Source organism: Equus quagga, chromosome 6, assembly GCF_021613505.1.
Source record: "Equus quagga isolate Etosha38 chromosome 6, UCLA_HA_Equagga_1.0, whole genome shotgun sequence".
Lineage (NCBI taxonomy): Eukaryota > Metazoa > Chordata > Mammalia > Perissodactyla > Equidae > Equus > Equus quagga.
This window is the reverse complement of record NC_060272.1, coordinates 54,688,767-54,709,863: the sequence shown is the minus strand read 5'-3', so window position 1 is coordinate 54,709,863 and position 21,097 is coordinate 54,688,767. Positions and strand designations below refer to the sequence as shown.

The 21,097-nt window shown below is 41.8% G+C and overlaps 1 protein-coding gene across 1 annotated transcript in view; it reads right to left on the bottom strand.

The window, feature by feature from the left end:
- The window catches only part of TNFSF11 (TNF superfamily member 11), a 30,347-nt gene extending 13,509 nt beyond the window's left edge, over positions 1-16,838 (bottom strand). The window contains exons 1-2 of the mRNA XM_046663757.1: positions 16,482-16,838; positions 10,026-10,193 (exon numbers count right to left, since the gene is read on the bottom strand). Coding sequence (XP_046519713.1) covers positions 10,026-10,193; positions 16,482-16,703 — 390 coding nt within the window. The 5' untranslated portion in view covers positions 16,704-16,838. The remainder of the gene's footprint in view (positions 1-10,025; positions 10,194-16,481) is intronic.
- Between the last annotated feature and the right edge of the window lie 4,259 nt (positions 16,839-21,097).

The following is a 21,097-nucleotide window of genomic DNA, read 5'->3' as shown; positions in this document are numbered from 1 at the left end:
TGCAAACAAATAATGAACTCTACCCACAAAGGGCTGAAGAATAGTGTGCCCTTGTTTTCCTAAAGCAGAGCGATGCTTTCCCAGCCGTGCGATGGCTAGACTGGGAATAGAAAATTAGTTTTTATTGTTTAACCTTCATGGTTTAAATGAGGAAGCTTCTGCTCCAGTTAAAGGTCCCCTCAGGGTTTCATAAAGTAGCCTTATGACAGCAATATTAGTCTTCATAAAGAGCCCAATTTTAAAATGTCTTGCCCTGTGGTACTCGTTAAAAAAGTTTCATCTAAGGGCTTGGCAGAAGACCTGAGGTGCGGCCTCTTGGGCTGGCTGTGCTATTTACCGGGTCTCTGCTTCCTTCTGCCACTTGAAGCACAATAATGCCACCTTGCACTGGCAGAGCCGTCACATTCACAAAGCCTCATCTCTGAAGAAGGCTTACTCTCACAGGCCCTCCCGAAGAATTTCTGACTGTGAGGAGAGAGACTCAAAGGGGAACAGAGGAACGAGGCCAGCCACTGTGGACAAATAAGGCCAGGGAGGGAAGGGGCAGGGTGACCACTGAAGGTCCTCCAGCCTCAAGGTCCCTGATGGGTTCATGTCCCAAAGAGGAAAGACGCGCCCATCTGGAAGAAGCAGGAAAAACATCAGGCTTGGGAGTGGCCTCCAGCCCTTCAGGAATCTTTCTGGGCATTCATAATGTGGCTAGCTTCTGGCAATATTATACAACCAGCCACCCGATGACACCAAGAGCAGCAATGGGCACAGATCACTCCTTCATTAAACTGGTTCTTTAAACTTTTGTTGAGCACCTACTGTGTGTCTGCCACTAGGGAGAGAAAGTGAAGATCACACAGTCTCTGTCCTCGGAAAGCTCACATTCAAGTGAGCCAGACCAATGCTGGGCTCATGTGATCTATGACAAGGGCACCTACAGGAAGCCCTGGGCATGCATGAGAGGGGCTCCTAACCCCAAAGGAGGGCAGGTGGGCATCAGTGGGGGCCTCCTTCAGGAAGTAATGCCTGACCTGAACTTTGAAAGACAATTATTAAACTGACTATATAAAGGTCCACGCACAAAGATCCCTAATTCACTCATACATCCATTCCACAAAGTTTACTGAGGGCTGTGTTGACAAAAATAATCCATAACCAATCTATAAATGAAAATTTGGGTGAGTTTATTCTGAGCTTAAATCTTAGGATTATAACCCGGGAGAGTCTTTCCACAAAGGAACAGAGCACTCCAAAGAAGTAGGGATGCATAGGGTGGTTATATACTCTCAAAGAGTATGTTTCACATATGATTGAAATGTCCCTTTTATAATAGTCACGAGGCTGCTCTGTCAGCACAGCGATTGATGGAAACGGCAGATAGATCTGCTGTCTTAGTGAACACTGCGGGGTGGCAGGTGTGTTGCCTCGGGCTGGGGGGGTCACAGATGAGCGCTGCATTCGGTTCCCAGCCTAAAGAAAGATGCTTAATCTTTAAGGAGATGCCAACATTGGGAGGGGGAGAGAAGTTGCACCTTTATCTCAAGGGCCTTTTGCTCTTGCCATAGGGAATCTCTAAAGCAGATACACAATGCATGCTCAATGGCCTCGGTCAGGCCCTTTTGGAAAGACAAGGTCAAGCCAAATTAGGTTTACACAAAATGGCTTCCTCATATTCTCCAATATATCCTATTACTTGCCATCTTTATTTGTCAATTGCTAGGGGCCAGGTGTCCCGTGGGTGCTAAGGATGCTGTGTTTTCAGGATAGATATCCTCTTTGTCCTCACTGTGCTTATGGTCACAGCAGGAAGGCAGAGGGGGAAAGGCACAGCCAGGTTAGGGAACTTCTGGCACTTCACTCTGGTGCCATCACTGAGCACAAGCTGAGGTTGGGTGACAAGATGGCGCCCAAGGTGATGAGCCTGGAGAGCTGAGATTGCCATGAGGGTTTCCAGAACACAGAGCACTTGGTGTTACATGTTCAGCAGCTCAGACTTATCCTCATGACTCCAGGGGTCCACTGAAGAAGGTTTTTTAAGGAGTAAAGGAAGCGACATATTCAGATTGCATTTTAGAAGTCGCTGAGCTGTGGAAAGGATGGACTAGAGACAGTGAGACTGTGGATGGTCTTTCAGTGATCCAGGCAAGAAATGATGGTGACACCTGTATGAAGGTGACAACAGTAGCAACACGGAGTAGAGAGAAGTAGTTGAAGCTTTTGCAAAGTGATAGAATACACAGGATGGAAGTGAGAGGGAGAGTTAGTGAGTAGAAGGACAAGACCATCTTCTGGCTTCTGGTTTGGGGTGAGGGAGATGACGGTGCTGTCATCCACCATGAAAGGGGGGAGCAGATGAGAAGCAGGTATAGGCACCAAGAAGAAGAGATTCTGAGTTCACCAGAGCTTTCTGATGAATATGAGCTTAACGGTTTACAATTATCACTACTATTTTTAATCCTACTGCTACTACCACCACCACCTAGTGTTATCAAAGGGCAGAGACTGAGGACTGGGGTAGCATCCCCGGTGAGGAAGCCTCATGAGAATGGAACTTCCTTAGACTGTGAACTTCAAAAAGTTCAAGCAAACATTTGGTGTCTGGCACCTCAGATACAGACTGCTCTCTGCAACTCCCAAGACCCGCCTTTTCCACACCAGACAGGCTTGATCCTACTTCTCATATATAGTCACTTCATTCGCTAATGGCTTCCTATCCTCCAGTGACTTTCATCTCTTCTTAGGATGCTTAGAACACCTCCTTAGTCCCAGGTGCTATATCAGTGGCAACCTTGAAGCCTTCCTTCAAAGACAGACCAGCCCTTCTACCAGAGGATTTCTGAAATCACAGTCTACTCTGAACTACCAAATCAGAATCCCTATGACAGATCCGAGAGGCTTTTACTTATTTTTTTAAACAAGGTCCCCAAGTGATTAAGATCAAGTAGGTTTGGGAAACACTGCTCTGGGTCCACCCTTCTCTCAATTCCACAGGCTGTACTTCTCCTAGGATAAGCCACTCCCGGTGGCGGAATCCAATCCATTCCTTTATTCCCTTCTCCTGCAACCCAGGCCCTCAGTTTTACTCACTTCTAGAATCTTAGCCCAAGATCCCATGCCACATAATGAGATGCTCCTCTTTCAGGCATGTGCTTCCTGTTCTCTGTTTCTTTAAAAATGTCAACCCAGAATATCCTTTCTTCCATCCTGGAGTACTTCCAGCACTAAGATAAGCCCACCTCTGATGACTGCTTATTTCCCTCTTACAAACCCTCCTACCTTTTGCCTGGGGCCTCTCCTGAGATTGAGCATATCACAGCCAATTGCCTATTGTTGGACAAAAGGCAATAGATGGCCTTGGTTTTGTAGGAAAATTCTGTGGGTCATACTTCAGCTTTCCCATAAAGACAGCTTTTATAAATGCTAGATATGATTGGGGTTGATTGAATTGCAGTTCCCAAAACTGTTATGGCAAACAGAGATGAAATCCCATTGGAAAACCACTACATGACTAACATCTTGATTTGGGAACATCAGTGCCCCCAAACCCCAAGTTTCCTTGTGGGTTTACAAGAAACTTTCTTGGGACATATACTCATGTATACAAAGGCAAAGAGATAATGAATGGGGTTTAATTTTTTCCCCCTTGTTTTGGTGTGTATGTGTGTATGTTTAACTAGAAAGCAAAGGAGAAATAATGGCTATATAACAACTCCAATGATTACAATTTCATAAGCAGTTAAGATCTACTCAAATTTTAATTGATTTCTCATGTGCTTTAGTTTTAAAAATAGGAATAGCTTTCTTGTAATAATTGACATTGGAATTCTAAGGGATCAGCTTTGCATGTGGAGAAAACAACCACTTAATCTGATGAACTTTCTGGCTTTAAGTTAATGTTCTTAAATCCACAAGACCTACTAAAAACTATGCAAGCGACAACCAAGTTTTATTCAAAGATCACAGATGCCTATGCCTAATCAGACCTTTGAAAAGTCCTCAAAAAGATGCCTGCTGTTAAATCTACTTTTTTTTCCTCCCCAAAGCCCCCAGGGCATGGTTGTATATCTTAGTTGTAAGTCGTTCCAGTTCTTCTATGTGCGCTGCTGCCACAGCATGGCCACTGATAGACGGGTGGTGTGGTTCCACAACCAGGAGACAAACATGGGCTGCCGAAGTGGTGCGTGCTCAACTTTAACCACTAGGCCATCAGGTCTGGCTCTAAATCTACTTTTACATTTCTCTCTCTCCTGCAATCTAAATAATCCTAAAGCATTTTAGCCTTCAGAAAATAAAATCTTGACCATGAAATTTTTTCACGGACTTGTGTATCCACACAGTTAAAATTCTTGCTCATACCGTGAGCCCACTTTCCTGCCTAAATAGCATTTAGTGAATATCAGAGACCACTTATTGCCCCTAGAATCCATCCTCTCCTTTTTCTAATTTTTCTAATTTTTCTAATTTCTAGTTACAGGAGACCCCCTTCCTCAAGCTTTGGTAGGCAAATGGCGGCTCAGCTAGGGACTACATTGTCCAGCCTCCCTTGCAGCAAGGTGTGGTCTTATGAGTAAGTTCCAATCCATAGGATGCTACTAGAAGTGATGATATCTCAACTCCCAGCTACTGCCCTTGCTTTTCCTTTCTTCCTTTCCTCTGTCTGGAAATGACAACAAATGGAGAAGCCAACTTGGAGCCAGAGATGGAAGGTACTTGGTGAGGAGGGAGGAGCCTCCCTGCTAGCCACAGACTGCTCACCTCCGGATTATTGCATGTGAGAGAAAAAACTTCTATCTCATTTAGTTCACTGAATGATGGGTCTCTTTGTTACAGCAGCTTAAACTACACCAAATAACAGTGACTATTTCATTGAGGATCAAAACATTGTGAATCCTTGGGTACACCATTCTTAATATCAGGGGATGCTTTGCATTTACATTGTGAATCTTGCAGGAGATGAGGCCAAATACGTACTGATCCCCAGGGAATAAAAAAAAAAAGAATTCCAGATAAGAGTTAATTGTTCAATAATGATGGCTCTCTGGTCCTACCCCTCATTTTCCAGTAAGTCTTTGGAGGCTCAGAAGCTTGTTGAATCCAGGCAATGGTTAGTCAAGAATACACCAACAAGATAACTTATTGGTAGTCATTATTGTCATTGGCTTTTCATATTCTGAAGTGAAATCAGAGAGTTGTATAAAATCATACTTTTATGAGAAGCCAGAACCATGCTTTCAGTTCATATTATAGGCCTGTCACTATACAGTTTACAGGCCATGGGGAGGTAAAGAGACCCGAGGAAAACGTGACTAAAGGGAGAAGTCCAGACGAAGATAACCTTCAACAAAAATTAACCTGCCTCATTGTCTCAGGTTATAATATCAATAATTATTGATTGTAACATTGAAGAGACATCAGCTAAATGAGAACCAGGCTTATAACATTCTGAATGGTTTTATGAGTTGGCTGGTGTCCCATTTTTATTTAGCAATATTAGTTTACAGAGCTCAGCAAGTCACCAAGCATTTATTTGCTCCTTTCTTTCATTCTTGAGACTCAATTAGGTGTGATATATTCAAATATGAGCAAAACGGCTGTAGTTCTTATCCCGACAGAGCTTGTAGCTTTGTTCCACGATCTCTAAACATTTCTGATTGCACAGCTCCTTTAGGGAAAAGAATTTTAATGCTCCCAAAGGTGCATATTTATTTATTTAAATATTAAATTAAAACATTCCAGTATATGAGGTACATTACAAAATATTAATAAAAACCTAGTGTTTAAAAAGCTAATATTAAAAAATAGATTTCCATGTGAGTCCCCATGCTTCCGTCCTACCTCCTAGGGGCTCATCTTGAACACAGGGAATATCGGACTTTGGAGAGTAAGGTGATTGCGTAATTTGTATATTGATCTCTCTCCTCCATGATACTCTTTCAAATACTTTTGAAAGTAAGTTTCAGGAGGCTTTTCACAAGCAGGTACCCAACGTGAAATCCACAACCTGGCATACTAAAGTCGTAGAGGCACAGCCCTGAGTGCTCAGAACATATATTTAGTGCATAAATAGATGGCTTTCCACCGAGACTGGCCGGGAGGTCTGCGGGCCAAGTGCCCTCTCTAGCGTGGAGGGCAGGCCCCCGCTCAGGCCTGAGCTCACCACTCCAGTCCTGAGGCTGGCAGGGGCCGGACAGGCTGCCAAAGCTGGAAACAAGATTTGCTTTATAAATTGGACTCCGTATTTGTACTAGTGTTTTCTTTATTGTCATAGACTGTTATGATAGACTTTGTAAATTGTGGTTGGTAGGGTTGGATCACTAAGAGGCTTTCAGAGTTCTGTGTTAAAGGGGAAGAAAAGCCAAGAAAACCCAGCCACAAACAAAAAAGGGGGAAAAAACAGCATTACTTGTCTGACCAAAGACGGACTGGGTAAACATCACTTTTGCACACATATAATGTGATATTGTGCTTATGTCTAGCATTTGCTACCACTAGATGGGTCAGATCTCTCAATAATGATTGCAGCCACACATGTAATTTTGTTTTATGGGTTCACTCAGTATCTATATCAGAACTAAAACTAAGATACAGACTTACTTATCCATCCTATTTTCAGCACTGGAAAGAGAAATGAGAAATCTGATTGTTTTGGCAAGATGTGTAAAACATCACATTAACCAATAATCCTCATCAAAGGATAACACATTTGGCAAATCATTATTTGGTGAGGGTAAGAGAAGAGTAAGTCTTTGGGTAGAGGAGAAGTTATGCAAAGTGCCTGGCATGGTAGGTGCAGTTAATAAACATTGGTAGATTCGAACAATAAGGTATGGATAATGCTTGTCTCCTTCCTAAAGATCCTCTTGTCTGGGGAAAGAAATGGCATCTTCTGCCCCCACACCCACACTGGTATATCATGACAGCTCCTCATTCTTTAACAAGGATTACCTGTGTGTAATATTATCACCCATGCATAAGAAGTAAAATCCTACAGCACAACAAAAACAAACGTGAAATTAATGAAATAAAGTTCTGCTCATCCTGTGAGTCATACTAATCTATGAGTGTAATTAAAACTGTGTGCCTTTGACAAGACCAGTTGACGCTTCTTGTCTGCCCGCAAATCCTTCTGGCTTGCCAGGTACTCAATCTCTCATAATTAGTGTCACTCATTTGGAACTTGTCTCCAAAAGGCTCCTAAAATAGTGGAAATTCTTCCATTATTACTCATCAACATCTTTAAGCACAAATTGGTTTATCATACTATCTAGGCAGTCACTTAGAAAGCTCAAAGGAAATGGGACAATGGGTGGGGAAGTTCTTATGGGTCAGCTAGGGGCAGAAAAGTTTGCTGAAGCAACAGAGGTGTTGTGGGACGGCCTGGGAGCAGAGCCTGGCCACCAAGTACTCTCTCTAACCGGCCTTTATTTTCACTTAGCATATGAAATAAGGTTATCACTTTTTAGAAAATAGTAAACAAATTGTCCCACTGTACCATTTTTGAATATTTCAAACTATGCCCACTTATTTAAAATAATTCTGAATTACATTAAATTACATACACGCATATATTCACATGCATATAAAAAATTCTACTCTAAGGTGTCTGCTCTCTTTCATGGATTATGACTTTGTATAGTTATGTATTTACATTATCCAATCCTATTTTAAGTGCCTCTGTAGAGTTTTCTAGTTTTATTCCCATAAGCTTTGTATGTTCCTTGTTAAGTTTATTTTTAGGGCTTTTTAAAAAATTATGCAAGGAATCTTTCATTCACGTTCTAATGATTGATTGAAATGGGAACGACTAGTGTTTATTACTTAAGTTTTAAAAACTGATTTCTTTTTTTTATTTTGCTTGTAGTCTTTTAGTTTCTTTTGAATTTTCCCAAGAATACAATAATATCACATGCAAATTCTGCCTTCTCCTCTTATATATATATTTTTTCTTATTTCATACCCTTATGTAATTATATTAGTTAGCACATTCTGAACAATGTTAAATAGCATGTGGACAGTGGACATCTTTTGTACATTCCTGACTTCTAGAGAAATGCCCCTGTTTTTCATCACTAGCTAACTTTTAGTTTGAGCTATTTAGGATAACAGTAAGAATTCCTCTTGTTCTATTTTCTGATGGATTTTTAACATGAGAAATAAATTTAACATTTTGTCGATCACCTCTCTGTTTCTATGAGATAGTAAAACTTTTCTCCTTTGACCTGTTAAGATGAACCATTCCTGCATTCTCAGAAATAAATGTTAATAGTATCTGCCCTTTGTAATATTACTTATTTTGAAAATTATCTTGGCTGATTTTGCATACTTATGCTTCCAAAAGAAACCCAAGGGATAGTTTCTAAGACTGGACGCTGATAAAATTAAAAGTTTATCTCTTCATTTTAAGGATATCCGTCCAATATGAGTGGATCTAAACAGAAAATGAGGAGACAATCATTTACCTAACCAGAATTACCTTAATAAGGGAGTCAGTTTTGAACTAATAGAATACCTCTACTACATGTAAATAGTTGTTTAGAGATAGATTACTCAAAATTCGAGAGATAAGCCTCTCAAATGAGATAAAAAGCAGACTAATGAAAATGAAATATAAAACAAAACAACAAATATGAATAGACTAGCAGAATTGCTGTTACTATACCTCAAAAGTTACAATGTAAATAAAAAGACCACCAGATTTAAACCCACATTTTAAAATATACATCTACCACATAAACTAAGCACCTCGACAGTAATTATAATGAAAATGGGATTTTAATAAGCAATATGCTTTCTTATAGATATTAGAACAATATGTACATTGATTCTATGATGTACATTTTGTTTTACATTTTAATATGGCTGAAATGAAAATGCAACCAGAATCTATGATGGTCATGTTTAATTTTTTAGTCCACTTTTTTTTCTTTCTTAGTGATGCATGAAATAACACGTAAGTTGAAAATTGGTGGTATCTTAGATTTCATAAAACATAGCAAATATTAACTTTATGGGTGTCACAGATATTAACCTTTATTAGCTGATTTTACAAAACAGCTTCACCTCCTTATCTCTACTTCCAATACACATCCTCTTTATAAAAAATGTTATTACTGTATGTGGATCTTCAAAAAATAATCTAAATTAAATTCAATTTAGATTTAAGGACTTTGAGAGCTTTAGAATCTACTCTAAGGTGATCAGAGGTAGGCCAGGGAGTTGCAAAATAGAGGCTGGGATGTATGTATGAGTGGATGCAAGAATCCCACGCACATGTGCATGCATGAAGGTGTGCATGCACTAGAGTCTCTGGGTTCTACCCAGTTGTTGGTGGAGTTAGTAAGTAAAATAATTCAAAGGCTGCAGAATTCTCAAGTGACTACATCCAGGAAAGTAAAACAGTTATTACAGTGTTTCTCAACTGGAGATGTAAGAGCAGTCATTGTTCTTCTGTCCCCATCTCCTCCCTTCTCACCCAGCTCCCCCAAAAATGGGAAAATAGATGTAGGATTTCCATCTCACCCACCGCATCATTTCCTGCTCTGCTCGCTTACCTCCTCACCACAGATGACAATCGGACCAGTTACAATTATTCTCAACAGAGCCCTGGATCAACAGATGTGAAATAGGGGCTCCTGCCATTACAAAGCTAAATATAAAGAAAACAGCTACCAGAGAGTCCTGTGAACTGAGGGAATGGTTTCTAGGGCAGGGAATTCAAACCAGCAAACTGACCCACTGACTACCACAAACCATCTTTGTCCTCCTTCCAAGAGTAAATTTAAATCCCTCCTCTTAAAAGAAAAAAAAAAGAAAGAAAGGAAAGAAAAGAGTATTTGTATGAAACTCTCCAGTCACCATAATCAACCACTACCAACTTCAATAGGATTCTGCTAATCCCTTTTAAAATTCTCTTTAGCTCTTTTATAAATTATTACAATAGAAAAGAACAAAGTCAACAGCACTTAGCCAGTTTTAATTTTCAGTATTACTAGAGTCACAAGGGCCCTTGACTTGTAACTTCAACGTGGACGCACCTTTTGCACAGCTGCTTGAAAGGCCTGTTTAATTCTCTTACACGAGTCGGGTATTAATTTTGTGTCTTGACTCTCCAGAGTTGTGTCTTGCAAATCTGCGTTTTCATGGAGCTTGAAAATTCTATTAATGCAGTGAGTGTCATCTTCTGATATTCTATTAGGATCCATCTGAGAAAAAAAGTTGTAAGTACGTCAGAATGGTTATCATGGATCATTCTGCTCTTTCAGAAAGTGTGACCTAAGGACAAAAGAACTCATTCCTGCAAGAGTCCTTATGTTCCCAACAGTTAACAGTTAATAAAATTACCCTCAAGTTGGTGAAAACATTGACTTCTAATTTATTTTCATGAGTTGTAACTATCATCCACAGCACAAGTGCACACACGTGATTCACGGGGAAATGATTGAAGTTATCTGACAACGTGAAAGTCCTCATAGAGGGGAGGGGCTTCAAGGAAATCACGTGTGGTCAGCGCAGGGAGAGGAAACTTTTTGTCTTTAAGTTGAATGCAGCATGCTAGATGGGAGATGAAGCCCACTTGGATATTCAAAGCAAGAAGCCTTCATAAGTCAGGTGAAATTAACATCATCTTTAGCCACCATGTTTGCCTGCCCATTTTCCTTAATCAATGTATATTTTAATCAGCCAGAGAAGGGAGAGAGAAATCCATTTCCTAGTCCCCAAAAAATCCTGAAGCCGGAAGCATAATTTTCCTTTTTATTGAATCTTTCATCAGTGGTTCTCAACCTGGAGTGGGACGACTGTTGGGGGGCCTGAGAATTGGGGGATATTCGATGTCACATGGGGTGAGCAGGCTGTATGGATAAGTGCTGGAGGGGGGAATGCTAAAATTCTTGTAATATATGAATTCTCCCACCCAAAATATCCCCATCAAGTTATTAGCTGATCATCTGGTTGAAACAGGTGCCAGCATAAGCATTTCCTTAAATACCACTCTTTTCTTTAAATTGCCTGCTTCTCCTGGGGCTCTGTTAAGCCTTTGGAGTGCTTTCAACTGCCAAGAAAAGGGTAGAGATAATTAGCCATCACTGGTTTTAATAATAACAGTTTAATTTATTGTCCTTTTCTTTCAAAAATTCAAGGTACTTCATGGGCATTTACTTATTAGTAGGTAAAAGCTAGGTGAAAAAGGAAAAAAATACATAAGTTTACAACAGCCAAAGCTCAGTCATTTAATACCAAGTCTTTCATTCCCTGGTTTAATTATCTTTTTAAAAGAAATCAGAAAGATGTGCAGGTTTATTAACCAACCCCCAGAAATAAAGTGGAAAGTACTCTGTCCATATCTGAAATTCTCAAAAACAAATGATAGCCCTTCAACAAATGTGCACCCACAAATATGAATTTTATTATTCTAGTCTTGCAAACGTAAGGATGATCTATAATCCTGGGAGAGAGATCACTCATGAAGCAAAACTATTTGCAATCCATATTTATTTTTCATATTTTCTTTAAAATAATTAGTACAAATCAGAATTTGTGAGTTTTTACATAAGGAAAGCTTTCAATCACATACTTTAAAAAATAAGCAAATTTATGCCAAGGTTTCCCACAAAACCAGAGAAGCCTGGGCAACTGATATGAAGGGTCCTTGGGTTCAGACCTCAAGAAAGAAGAATCAAGCACAGGCCTCCTCCGCTGGCTCACCACCCGAAAACTGCTGAGCTGAAGGAACAATGTGGTGTCAGTGGGGAAATGCCTGGGGACCCTAAACTTGGTTAAGCTCACGTTCTGCTGACAAGCTAAGCATCATCTAACAGCAACAGCAGTCCTGAATACTCTCACTCATGAATGTGTAGTCCAAACGCCTGCAGCCTCAGGGGCTCACCAGGAGCTTGTTAGAAATGCAGCATCTCCGGTCCCGCCCAGGCACAGTGCCTGGGAATCTGCATTCTAACTAGACCCAGGTGATTCTGAGGCACATCAAAGTTTGAGAAGTAATGCTTTCAACTATCCAGTATACAAATATAGATTTTCTGCTCTTAAAAGGACTCCAAATTTCCTTCGAGGCCAATTTTAAAAATGTGTTCACAAGAAACACCAATTAGTAGGAAAATACTGCAACAGTTAATAACGGTTAATGATCTGATGCAAAGAAATATAATGCAAAGATTTCGCCCGCTCTCTTGGAAAAGATGTCCATGCCCAGATCCCACCTCTGGCCAATTTAATAAACACCCCTAAGGGTGGGGGCCAACTGAAATCTCCCGAGTGCCTCGAATGTGCAGCTAAGAATCACTGTTTCAGAAGGTAATATTCGAGCTAAAACATCCATAAAATGTCACCAATTGTCTTCCCAAAAGAAATCATGAATGCCCGGCATAATTAATTTTGATATACTCATTTATTTTGTTTCCTTAAGGATCATATGTTAGAAATTTCTTTTTAATCTACAACCAAACGTCTTTCTGGTTCCAATGCTCTTGTAGCTCTCCTTTCCTGAAAAAGGGACACCAGGAGAAAAGGGAGGAGCAGAGGTGTGGCGATGTGGGGCCACCCCCCCCCCCCCCACCAACCACACACACAGAGCCAGTGCTCCTGTGGTCTCTGCACTGGAGGAGCTGCAGGGCAGGGACTGGGATTGGTGCTGCACACTCCACAAATGCTCATCGAGTGACTGATTGAATGTATCTCCTACCCCAAAACCTATCTCCTGACACACAGTCTGGAGACAGAATTTGCATGACTGGAAAATTATACTCCCTAGTCTATTTTCCCTGCTGATTAGATAACCTACATGTTAATAATAATTTACGTGTTAACTAGAAATAGATATATTTCTAGCATTGCAAATTACCTGAAAAGCTTTTGCAGTAAATTAAACATGCCAGGCACTGGGCTAGATGCTGCGAATAAGATAGTGAGCAAAACAGGCAGTTCTTAGCTTCACGGAACTTACACTCGACAGAGGAACACAGAAACGCATCAAAAAATCACAAGCTGAGTTACAAATGAATTCATTGTATCTAGAAATATCTGAAAACATTAAATAAATCTTGAATATCTGGTTTAAAACTGACTTTTAAAATGCATTTGTCAGATGACGTAGTTCGTATGAAATGAACTCGGACATTTTTTTTTTGAAACTTCCTTGAAACTATCATTTGCAGGGTTAAATGAGGCAGGATGCTTGACATTTGTCTACTTCGTTATCTGTTTTTTCAAACAGGCAACCTGCACACACCTACATCAGATTTTCAGTAGTGACTGCTCTCCTGTTTGGGTAACAAACAGCCAGGGAGGTTGGGGTGCATATTGGGGAGCTGGAGGGGCAGGAGTTAAAAGGGAAATAGAGCTCGAGTTTTCTGAAAAGCTTATCTTGTAGCTAAGCTCTAAACTTTGAATATGGTTATGTGGATGTTAAAAAAAAAAAAAAACATGCACATAAATTTTACAAGAACTTTTTGGAAGGTTTTTTTTTTCCCTCTGTAAACCGAAGTATGCATACTATGTGGTAAATATATAGCACAAGCCACACGCTGTTTTTTCTTCGGCAAGGTTGGGGGGGATCTGCACTGGATCTACTATTTTTCTTTTTTAAACCTAGGCACAGGCCATCTGCAAACATTCAGGAGGCTGATTCATTTTTAACTATTCAGACATGAGTTAAGGAGGAAAAAAATTTCTTAAAAGTCACTGTAATTTTTACACTATTCTGGGCATTCTTTTAAATGCACTTAAAACTAAATTAAACTGCTTTTTCTTGAGGATTTGCATAGCTTCCCCCGTCTTCCCCCCACCCCCTTTAAACAAAAACAATAAAACTGTCTCCTTTTCTCATTTTTTTACAGTAAACTGCAAATATGTTACCTGATACTAGACAATTTCATTCTAATTCAAATGCATTCAGAAACCCCAAGTAGTTGATCCACAACTTTAGTGGAAATCAAAAAGTTCTCTCTTATTTGGTACCAAGTTCTAAGCCAAAGGAGCTGATATGAAAATATCAAATCAGTGACAGGTCAAATTGAGTCTATTCTCTTAGCTAGAACTGTGAAAGAAGGCCTCCACATATGTAAAAGTGGAAAGAACTGTAGAGCAAACCCCTAAGTATCCATCATGGAGCTTCAACAATTACCACACAGGGCCAATCTTGTTTCATGTATAGGCAACCGCCTCCCTACCCCCAACCCTCCCCACCTATTATTTTGAAACAAATTCCAGACATCACAGCATTTCATTTGTAACTACTTCAGAATGTAACTAAATGATTAGGACTCCTTCAGGCATCAAATATAGACACCCTACTCAGTAAAATGCAACCAGATCTAGTGGTGTGTTCCTATGAACACATTGCTCCTAATACTATTTCCTTACTGAAGGAGATGACCTTTTAAAAGTGCAGTGCAAAACTGGGTTCAGAGTAATGGCTAGTATATTTTGCATAAGTCTTAGAGAAACCCAATTTTCATGCATTTGGGAAAGTTGTATCCAGAAATCCGATGACATTAAATTCTCCAAATGAAAATTTTCTAGCTAGGCTTACTAACTTGCATGTTTACTTCAGAAAAAGATTTTGAGAGTTTCATGATCATCCATGTGACATCAACCACTAAGTTATGCTAAGTGACCATCCGAAGGCTAGACCTCTCAGCCAGCCAGACCATTGATATCAAGAACTCCTAAGGAGAAGCTGAACAACTGTAATAAGAGCTCAGCAGGTCACTCTTTCCTCCAAGGCCACACGGATTTCCATTGTTCCTGCCAAGCAAGCTGCTCCAGGCCCCTAGAACTCATTGATTCCTTACTATTCTTTTAATACTGAACATTCACTTCACCATTACTGCTATGAAAATGCCATATCCCGAAGGTGGTAGAAAAGATAGTAGAGAAGTACTACATCTTCTGTCTCTTTTCTGAATGCTGCTCTCTTCTTTGACTAGGAATTTTAATTCTCTTGTTGTAGGCCCCTCTGTTACCTGGTACCATGCCATGCACACAGTAGGTGGACATTGTATGTTGAATAAATCATTTTTAACTCACATTCCACAGCATTTAATAGGGTCATGAGCAATGCAGGCACTGAATGCACAAGCATTAAATGGAGGGAAAAGCAACATGCTGGATGGGAAAATGGATAAACCACTCGTTCTTGACTGCACCAGACTCCAGTGAGAGAAAAACCTTCCTCCCTTTCATATAGATTTGTGTGATCTATGTTGCAAGTAAACCACTCAAAAATTGTCTTTTTAGAAAAAAAAATCTCTCAATAGGTAAAGATTATGTATATTAATATACAAATACAAATTTTCCAAAGTATTGTTCATTGTATTTCTAGCTTTGTTTTAGTAGATAATCGAACTAGTTCTATAAAAAGCAAATTAGTGGATAATGAATATTTAACAACGAGTCTATGATTACAAGTAATGAAGTTCAAGAGTGGTGCATGCCGAAAACCCATACAACCCAAGCAATGCCACGTTTTGATGCATCCAGTTTGGTTTAGTAATCACCTTTGAATCTGAAAACCAATGAAGTCCAAACCCAACTCTCTTTTCCCATAAAAAAAAATGCACAGTCAGCCCCCCACTTCCTCTGAGAAAGAGTTCAAGGCACCAGACAAGAATATTTGAATGAATCCAACCAACTGCACTGCAATTTCCAAGAAAACACAAGAGCATAAACCACCAGAAAGCATAATATTACAAATTTACCCCTTCCTTTCTACTATCTCTCTGCAGTTCTGAGCCGCCTTCCTTACTCGCTAGTTTGTAGCGAGGCTGTGCCGGGAGAGAACTTCAGCCCCGGCACACACACACCTTGCTTCCTTCCTCCGCCCACCTCTGTGAGAAGGCACGTGGGCCCTTCTTCCTTCTTTCACCCCGCGCAAGCGGAGCCCCTGTCCTAAGACCAGGCTTCTCTGGTCGCGCTCTGTCCTTTGGCCATCTGGCGACTTGAGCATCACCACTGGTGCTCCGACAGCGCAGGCACCTTCCCCTAGGCGCGCCCCTCAAACCCTGTGGCCCGGAGCATCCCTGCAAACAGCCAGCCCCAGACACCAAAATCCTCCAAGGGGTGGACGGGAGGGAAAGGGTGGATGCCTAAATGAAGGCGCTTGAATCTTTTTCCTAACTGGACGTCAGTTAATTCTTAGCTTCAAGTGAGAACTGGAAGGGGAGGGAAAGTGGGCAATCAGTTCCAGAAGAGGTGAGCGGCCAATGCTGTCTCACCGGGGGAAATTCAAACGCACCAGGCGGGGCGAGCCCGGCTCAGCGCGCTGCGGGAAGGGGGCGTGCGCGGAGCCCAGAGGCGAGCGCGCGGACCCGGGCCGGGCTGTCCCCGAGCCGGACGCTCCCTCTTTAGGGTCACTTTCCCTTCCTGAAGATGCAAGGTCTGGGGAGCGAATCCGAGCGGCCAGCCTCAGTTTCCCACGAGCGCGGGAGGCCGGCGGTGGGGGCGCCGCGCCCGCGCGCCCCGGGGAGGCGGGCACTCACCTGCGCTCTGAAGTAGAGGAACAGGGCGACGCTGCAGACGACCTGGCCCAGCCCCAGCCCCAGGAGGGCCACGAACATGGAGCGCGAGGCGGCGGCGGGCTGGGGGGCGGAGGGCGGCGCGGGCGGCGGCGGGGGCAAGGGACCCTCGTGCGGGGCGCCCCCGCCGCCCATCTCCTCGGTGCCGCGCAGGTACTTGCTGTAGTCGCGGCTGGCGCGGCGCATGGCGCTCGGCCCGCTGGCTCGGCCGCTCGCCTCCGTCCCTCGCTCCGTCCCTTGCTCGTCTGCCCGCCGCCAACTCCAAAGGCAGGAGCGGCGCGGGGCCAGGCGGGCCTCGACGTGGGGCGCTCCGAGCGGGCAGGGCTCCCGGGCGCGGGCGAGCGGGCAGGGCGCCCGGCCGCCCCAACTCTTATAAACCTCTTCGAGAGGGCTGGCCTCCGGAGCCAATCAGCCCGGGGCGAGGCTGCCTCTTCCACTCCCACCTCTGGCTCCCCTTCCTTCCTTTCGCCCTCCCTCTCTTTCTTACTGTCTCGCTCAACGGTCTCCTCCCCATCGGGGCCCTCAGAGGAGGAGGCTGTGGGTTGTTCCAGTGGTTCCAGACGCCGCTGGGCCATCCTCAGCTGCCTTTGTGGAGGTCAAAGAGATGGGCTGGGGGAGCTGCAGATGAGTGCCTTGGTAAAGGAGAAAGGTGACCTCACATACATCCCTCGGGCGGGCAGCTCGCATCCCTGAGCCTCAGTTTCCCTTATAGGGTTTAGAAAGTTGGACTTGGTGATCTCTGAAGGCCCTTCCTATCTGCCTCTTCCCCCATACACCCTCCCCTCCAAAAAATTCAGCATCCTCCGGGATCCTGAAGGTGCAGCCTCTATCACGGTTCCAATTTTAGGTTCCGAATTAAGTATTTGGGCAGTCTTAGAAAATTCCAGAACCGCTTTCCCAAATCCCTGGTTCTACACCCTCAAAGTCGCTTTGAGTGAGGCAGGTTTTGAATGTGGCAGCGGAGGGCCAATAGGCACCACTTCTGGCTTTCTAAAAAAACGGTACAGAGAGAAGGGTAGGACCCAGCAGCTTCACATAAAGGACCGTATATTACATTCCTACAGAGTTCGCCATAGGACATTCCTACTGCTGGGCGGTTTTCCTTCAGTACCCCAAACGTGAGAGGGGTGTACACCCAGATGCAGGCGACCCAGGAGACCTCATCCAACTGTCAATCAGGTAAGAGGGATGTTAAACGAAGTTGAGGTGTAGGTAAATGCTAGTTTCGTTACTAAGGAAAACTTTCCATGGCTTTTAGGAAGCCTCTGCTCAGAATTGTGCCCCTTAGTGAGAAGAGGAAAATGTGGACTTTGCTCACAGATTCTGATACATTTTCAGCTGGAAGAAAGGCAGGTGCTGGCCAATTTAAACACCTATAAAAACTTAAGATAGTTCCACTCTTTATTAATACTTTTTAATTTTGCATCCTCTTTCTGCATAGTTCTGTAATAGGCACTTCCACACGCAAGATTTCTCACAAATGACACATCTTAGAATTGTTAAAGCTTGTGTTCCAAATGAAAACTTAGAAATCAGCACATGTTGAAAAGGATCAACCAGGTTGGATTTTAAAGCACCTGAACAAATGAATGACTTGTTCAAATTCAAAAAGGCTTTTAGCATGTCTATGCGTATGTATATCAAGTTTGATAGGGAAAAAAGCAATTTCAAACTCCAAGGTGGAAACAATTAAGGTTAATCTGCTTCATGCAGTCCTGGGTCTCTTCCTGCTTTTTGTTTGTTAACTTTGGGAAGTAGATGTTATTTTCCTCTTCTTCCTTTTCTTCCTCCTTCTTCTTTTGGGAAACAATTCTATATTGCATCCTTTTTATAAATCTTTATTAGGATGAAAGATTTTTAGAATGTATTATAGCAAGAGAACCCACAATGACCTTCTTGTAGTTCTTTCCATTCTTTTTCAATATTTTATATATGTTTTTTATGCCTTGACTTCTCGATCTTCAGATTACAAGAAGGTTACTTAAATCTCTGGATCATGTTAAGGTATGTTTGACCCAGTAGCTTCATATATAGGACTGTATATGACATTCCTACAGAGTTCCTCATCTGACATTCCTACTGCTTGGCAGTTACTTTCCTTTAGAGCCCTAGAGATGTCATCCCATTGTATTCCGGCATCCATAGGCTAGAGTGGAAACTCCACTGTCTGTCTGCTTGTTGGCCCTTCCAAGGTCACCTTTCTGGCCTATTTATTTCCTTATTCATCTGTCTACATTCCACTGCTAATGCATAAACCCCATATGTTCAAGGACTTTATTGTACTATTCACCTCTATATCCCCATTTCCCAGCAAGTGCATGGTAAATATGTGTTGAATAAAAAATGTTTGAAGGGGACTGGCCCCATGGCTAAGTGGTTAAGTTCACGCTCTCCACTGCAGGCTGCCCAGTGTTTCGTTGGTTCGAATCCTGGGCGCGGACATGGCACTGCTCATCAAACCACGCTGAGGCAGCGTCCCACATGCCACAACTAGAAGGACCCATAACGATGAATATACAACTATGTACCAGGGGGCTTTGGGGAGAAAAAGGAAAAAAATAAAATCTTTAAAACAAAAAAAATGATTGAAGGAATCCACAGAGGCCCTGCCTCTATCACAGTCCACGCTACACTGTTTCTGGTCTGAATTAGTCACGCCCCCAACTGGCCCCACTACTTCCAGTCTTGCTTGCCCCTGAACAGTTCTGTACACGGATCAGGATTTCCTTTTAAAGCAAAAAGACATATCACTTCCAAGCTTTCAATGGCTTCTACGTATTGTTGGTATAAAGTCCAAACTCTTAAGACAAAAACTTCAAATGGTCCTTCACAATCTGGCTCAAGACTCCTTTTCTATATCAGCTTCAAATACTACCCCTAGCTGTCGTATGCTTCTCTCCCATCTCCGCACACCTAGATGCCTTCCTTACTCCTCCTTCCCCTCTCAGCTCAAATGTCGCTTCTCCAGAAGTCCTTCTCTGTTCCCCAAACCCAAGGTGGCTCCCTTTGTTTTATGCTCTGATAGCACCCTTGTCTTCTCCTATGGTGACACTCTTGCATCCATTCATTCACCCTACAGATATACTAGTGGCACCCACTATCAACCAAGCACTGAGCTGGATCCTAGCGATGGAGTGGTGATCAAGATAAACTTGGGGCTTACACTCTAGTGGGAACAAAACATTGACAAAATAATCACACAGATAATTAATTAAAACTGTGATGCGTGCTATGTGAATCGTGATGAAGGCAAAGTGTATGCACAATAAGATCATTAAAATAATAGTCAGGCCCTATTCTCTTCCCATTCTAGGGAGTCAGAGAAGGCTTCTTGGGCAAAGATATGATTAAAACTAACCCAAGTAATAGCTCACCAGGGAGAAAGTGACCAGGGGGCTATCTTAAGTGGAGGACGATTATGTTGTAATTATTTGTTTAGTATATCTTCCTGATTGGGGATGTCTGTCTTATTTACTGTGAATTCATTAATATATTTATTATTATCTAAATCTTCAGTTAACCAGTTAATTCATTAACAAAATCACAAAATAATAAAGTCAAAGCCCTAGTAAGCTAATATGTATTAAGAGATGCCAAGACCAACACCCCAATTAAAGATTCCGGTTTATGTCAACACTCAGCTACAAACAACACAATGATTAAATCAACATTTCTCACACTGTGTTTCCTGGTACTGTACCCTGGTGTATAAAGCTGGATTCTTTTGCACCCACGTGACAATTTATTGGTTCATGTAGTTTAAAAATGTAGTGTTAGGTCTAGAGTCAGGTATGGCTGGATACAGGCCTGAATCAAATGCCTTTCCCTTGGGCCGGGGCATTGACTTAACCCAATCTGATCTTCACGGGCTGAGAGGAGGAGAGAGATAATTCCCAAAGAAAATTAAGGCACAGATATCAAAAAGATAAAGAATTGATGCTGTGCTGCTGGATGGGCAAAAATAATAGTTATCCACCACCAGCAATTCTGCTAATTATTTTCAACTCTTGTCTCAGGACTTTACATTCTTAAAAGTTAAAAAAGACCCCCAATGGCTTATGTTTATATGAGTTGTATCTGTAAATATTTGGCATATTAGAAATCCAAATGGAGATTTTTTTAATGTATTAGCATTTTAACATAATATAGTTTTATGGAAAATAACCAGATTTTTTTTAAAAAAAGATATGGAGAAAAGTGACACTGTTTTACATTTTTTCAAGTCTCTTTACTATCTGGCTTAATAGATCCTCTTATCCTCTTCTGTGTGTAATCTGTTACAGTATTATATATCAGGCAGCCTCTAGAAAACTGCACCAAACACTCTTGAGAAAATAAGGGTGGAAAAGAAAAATAATGCTTAGTATTAGTATGAAATACTTTTGATTTCACAGAACCCCTGAGAGGATCTCAGAGACTCAGGCGTTCTCAGAACACACTTTGAAAATGGCTGTTTTAGGTGATAATAAAAGAGGTTGTCCGACATCAGATTAACTTGGAAAATACTGTGCTAAACAAAGTCAGTTGTTTTTTGTTTAATGCACATCTTGACAGTGGCATTAACGTACATAAGTATATTG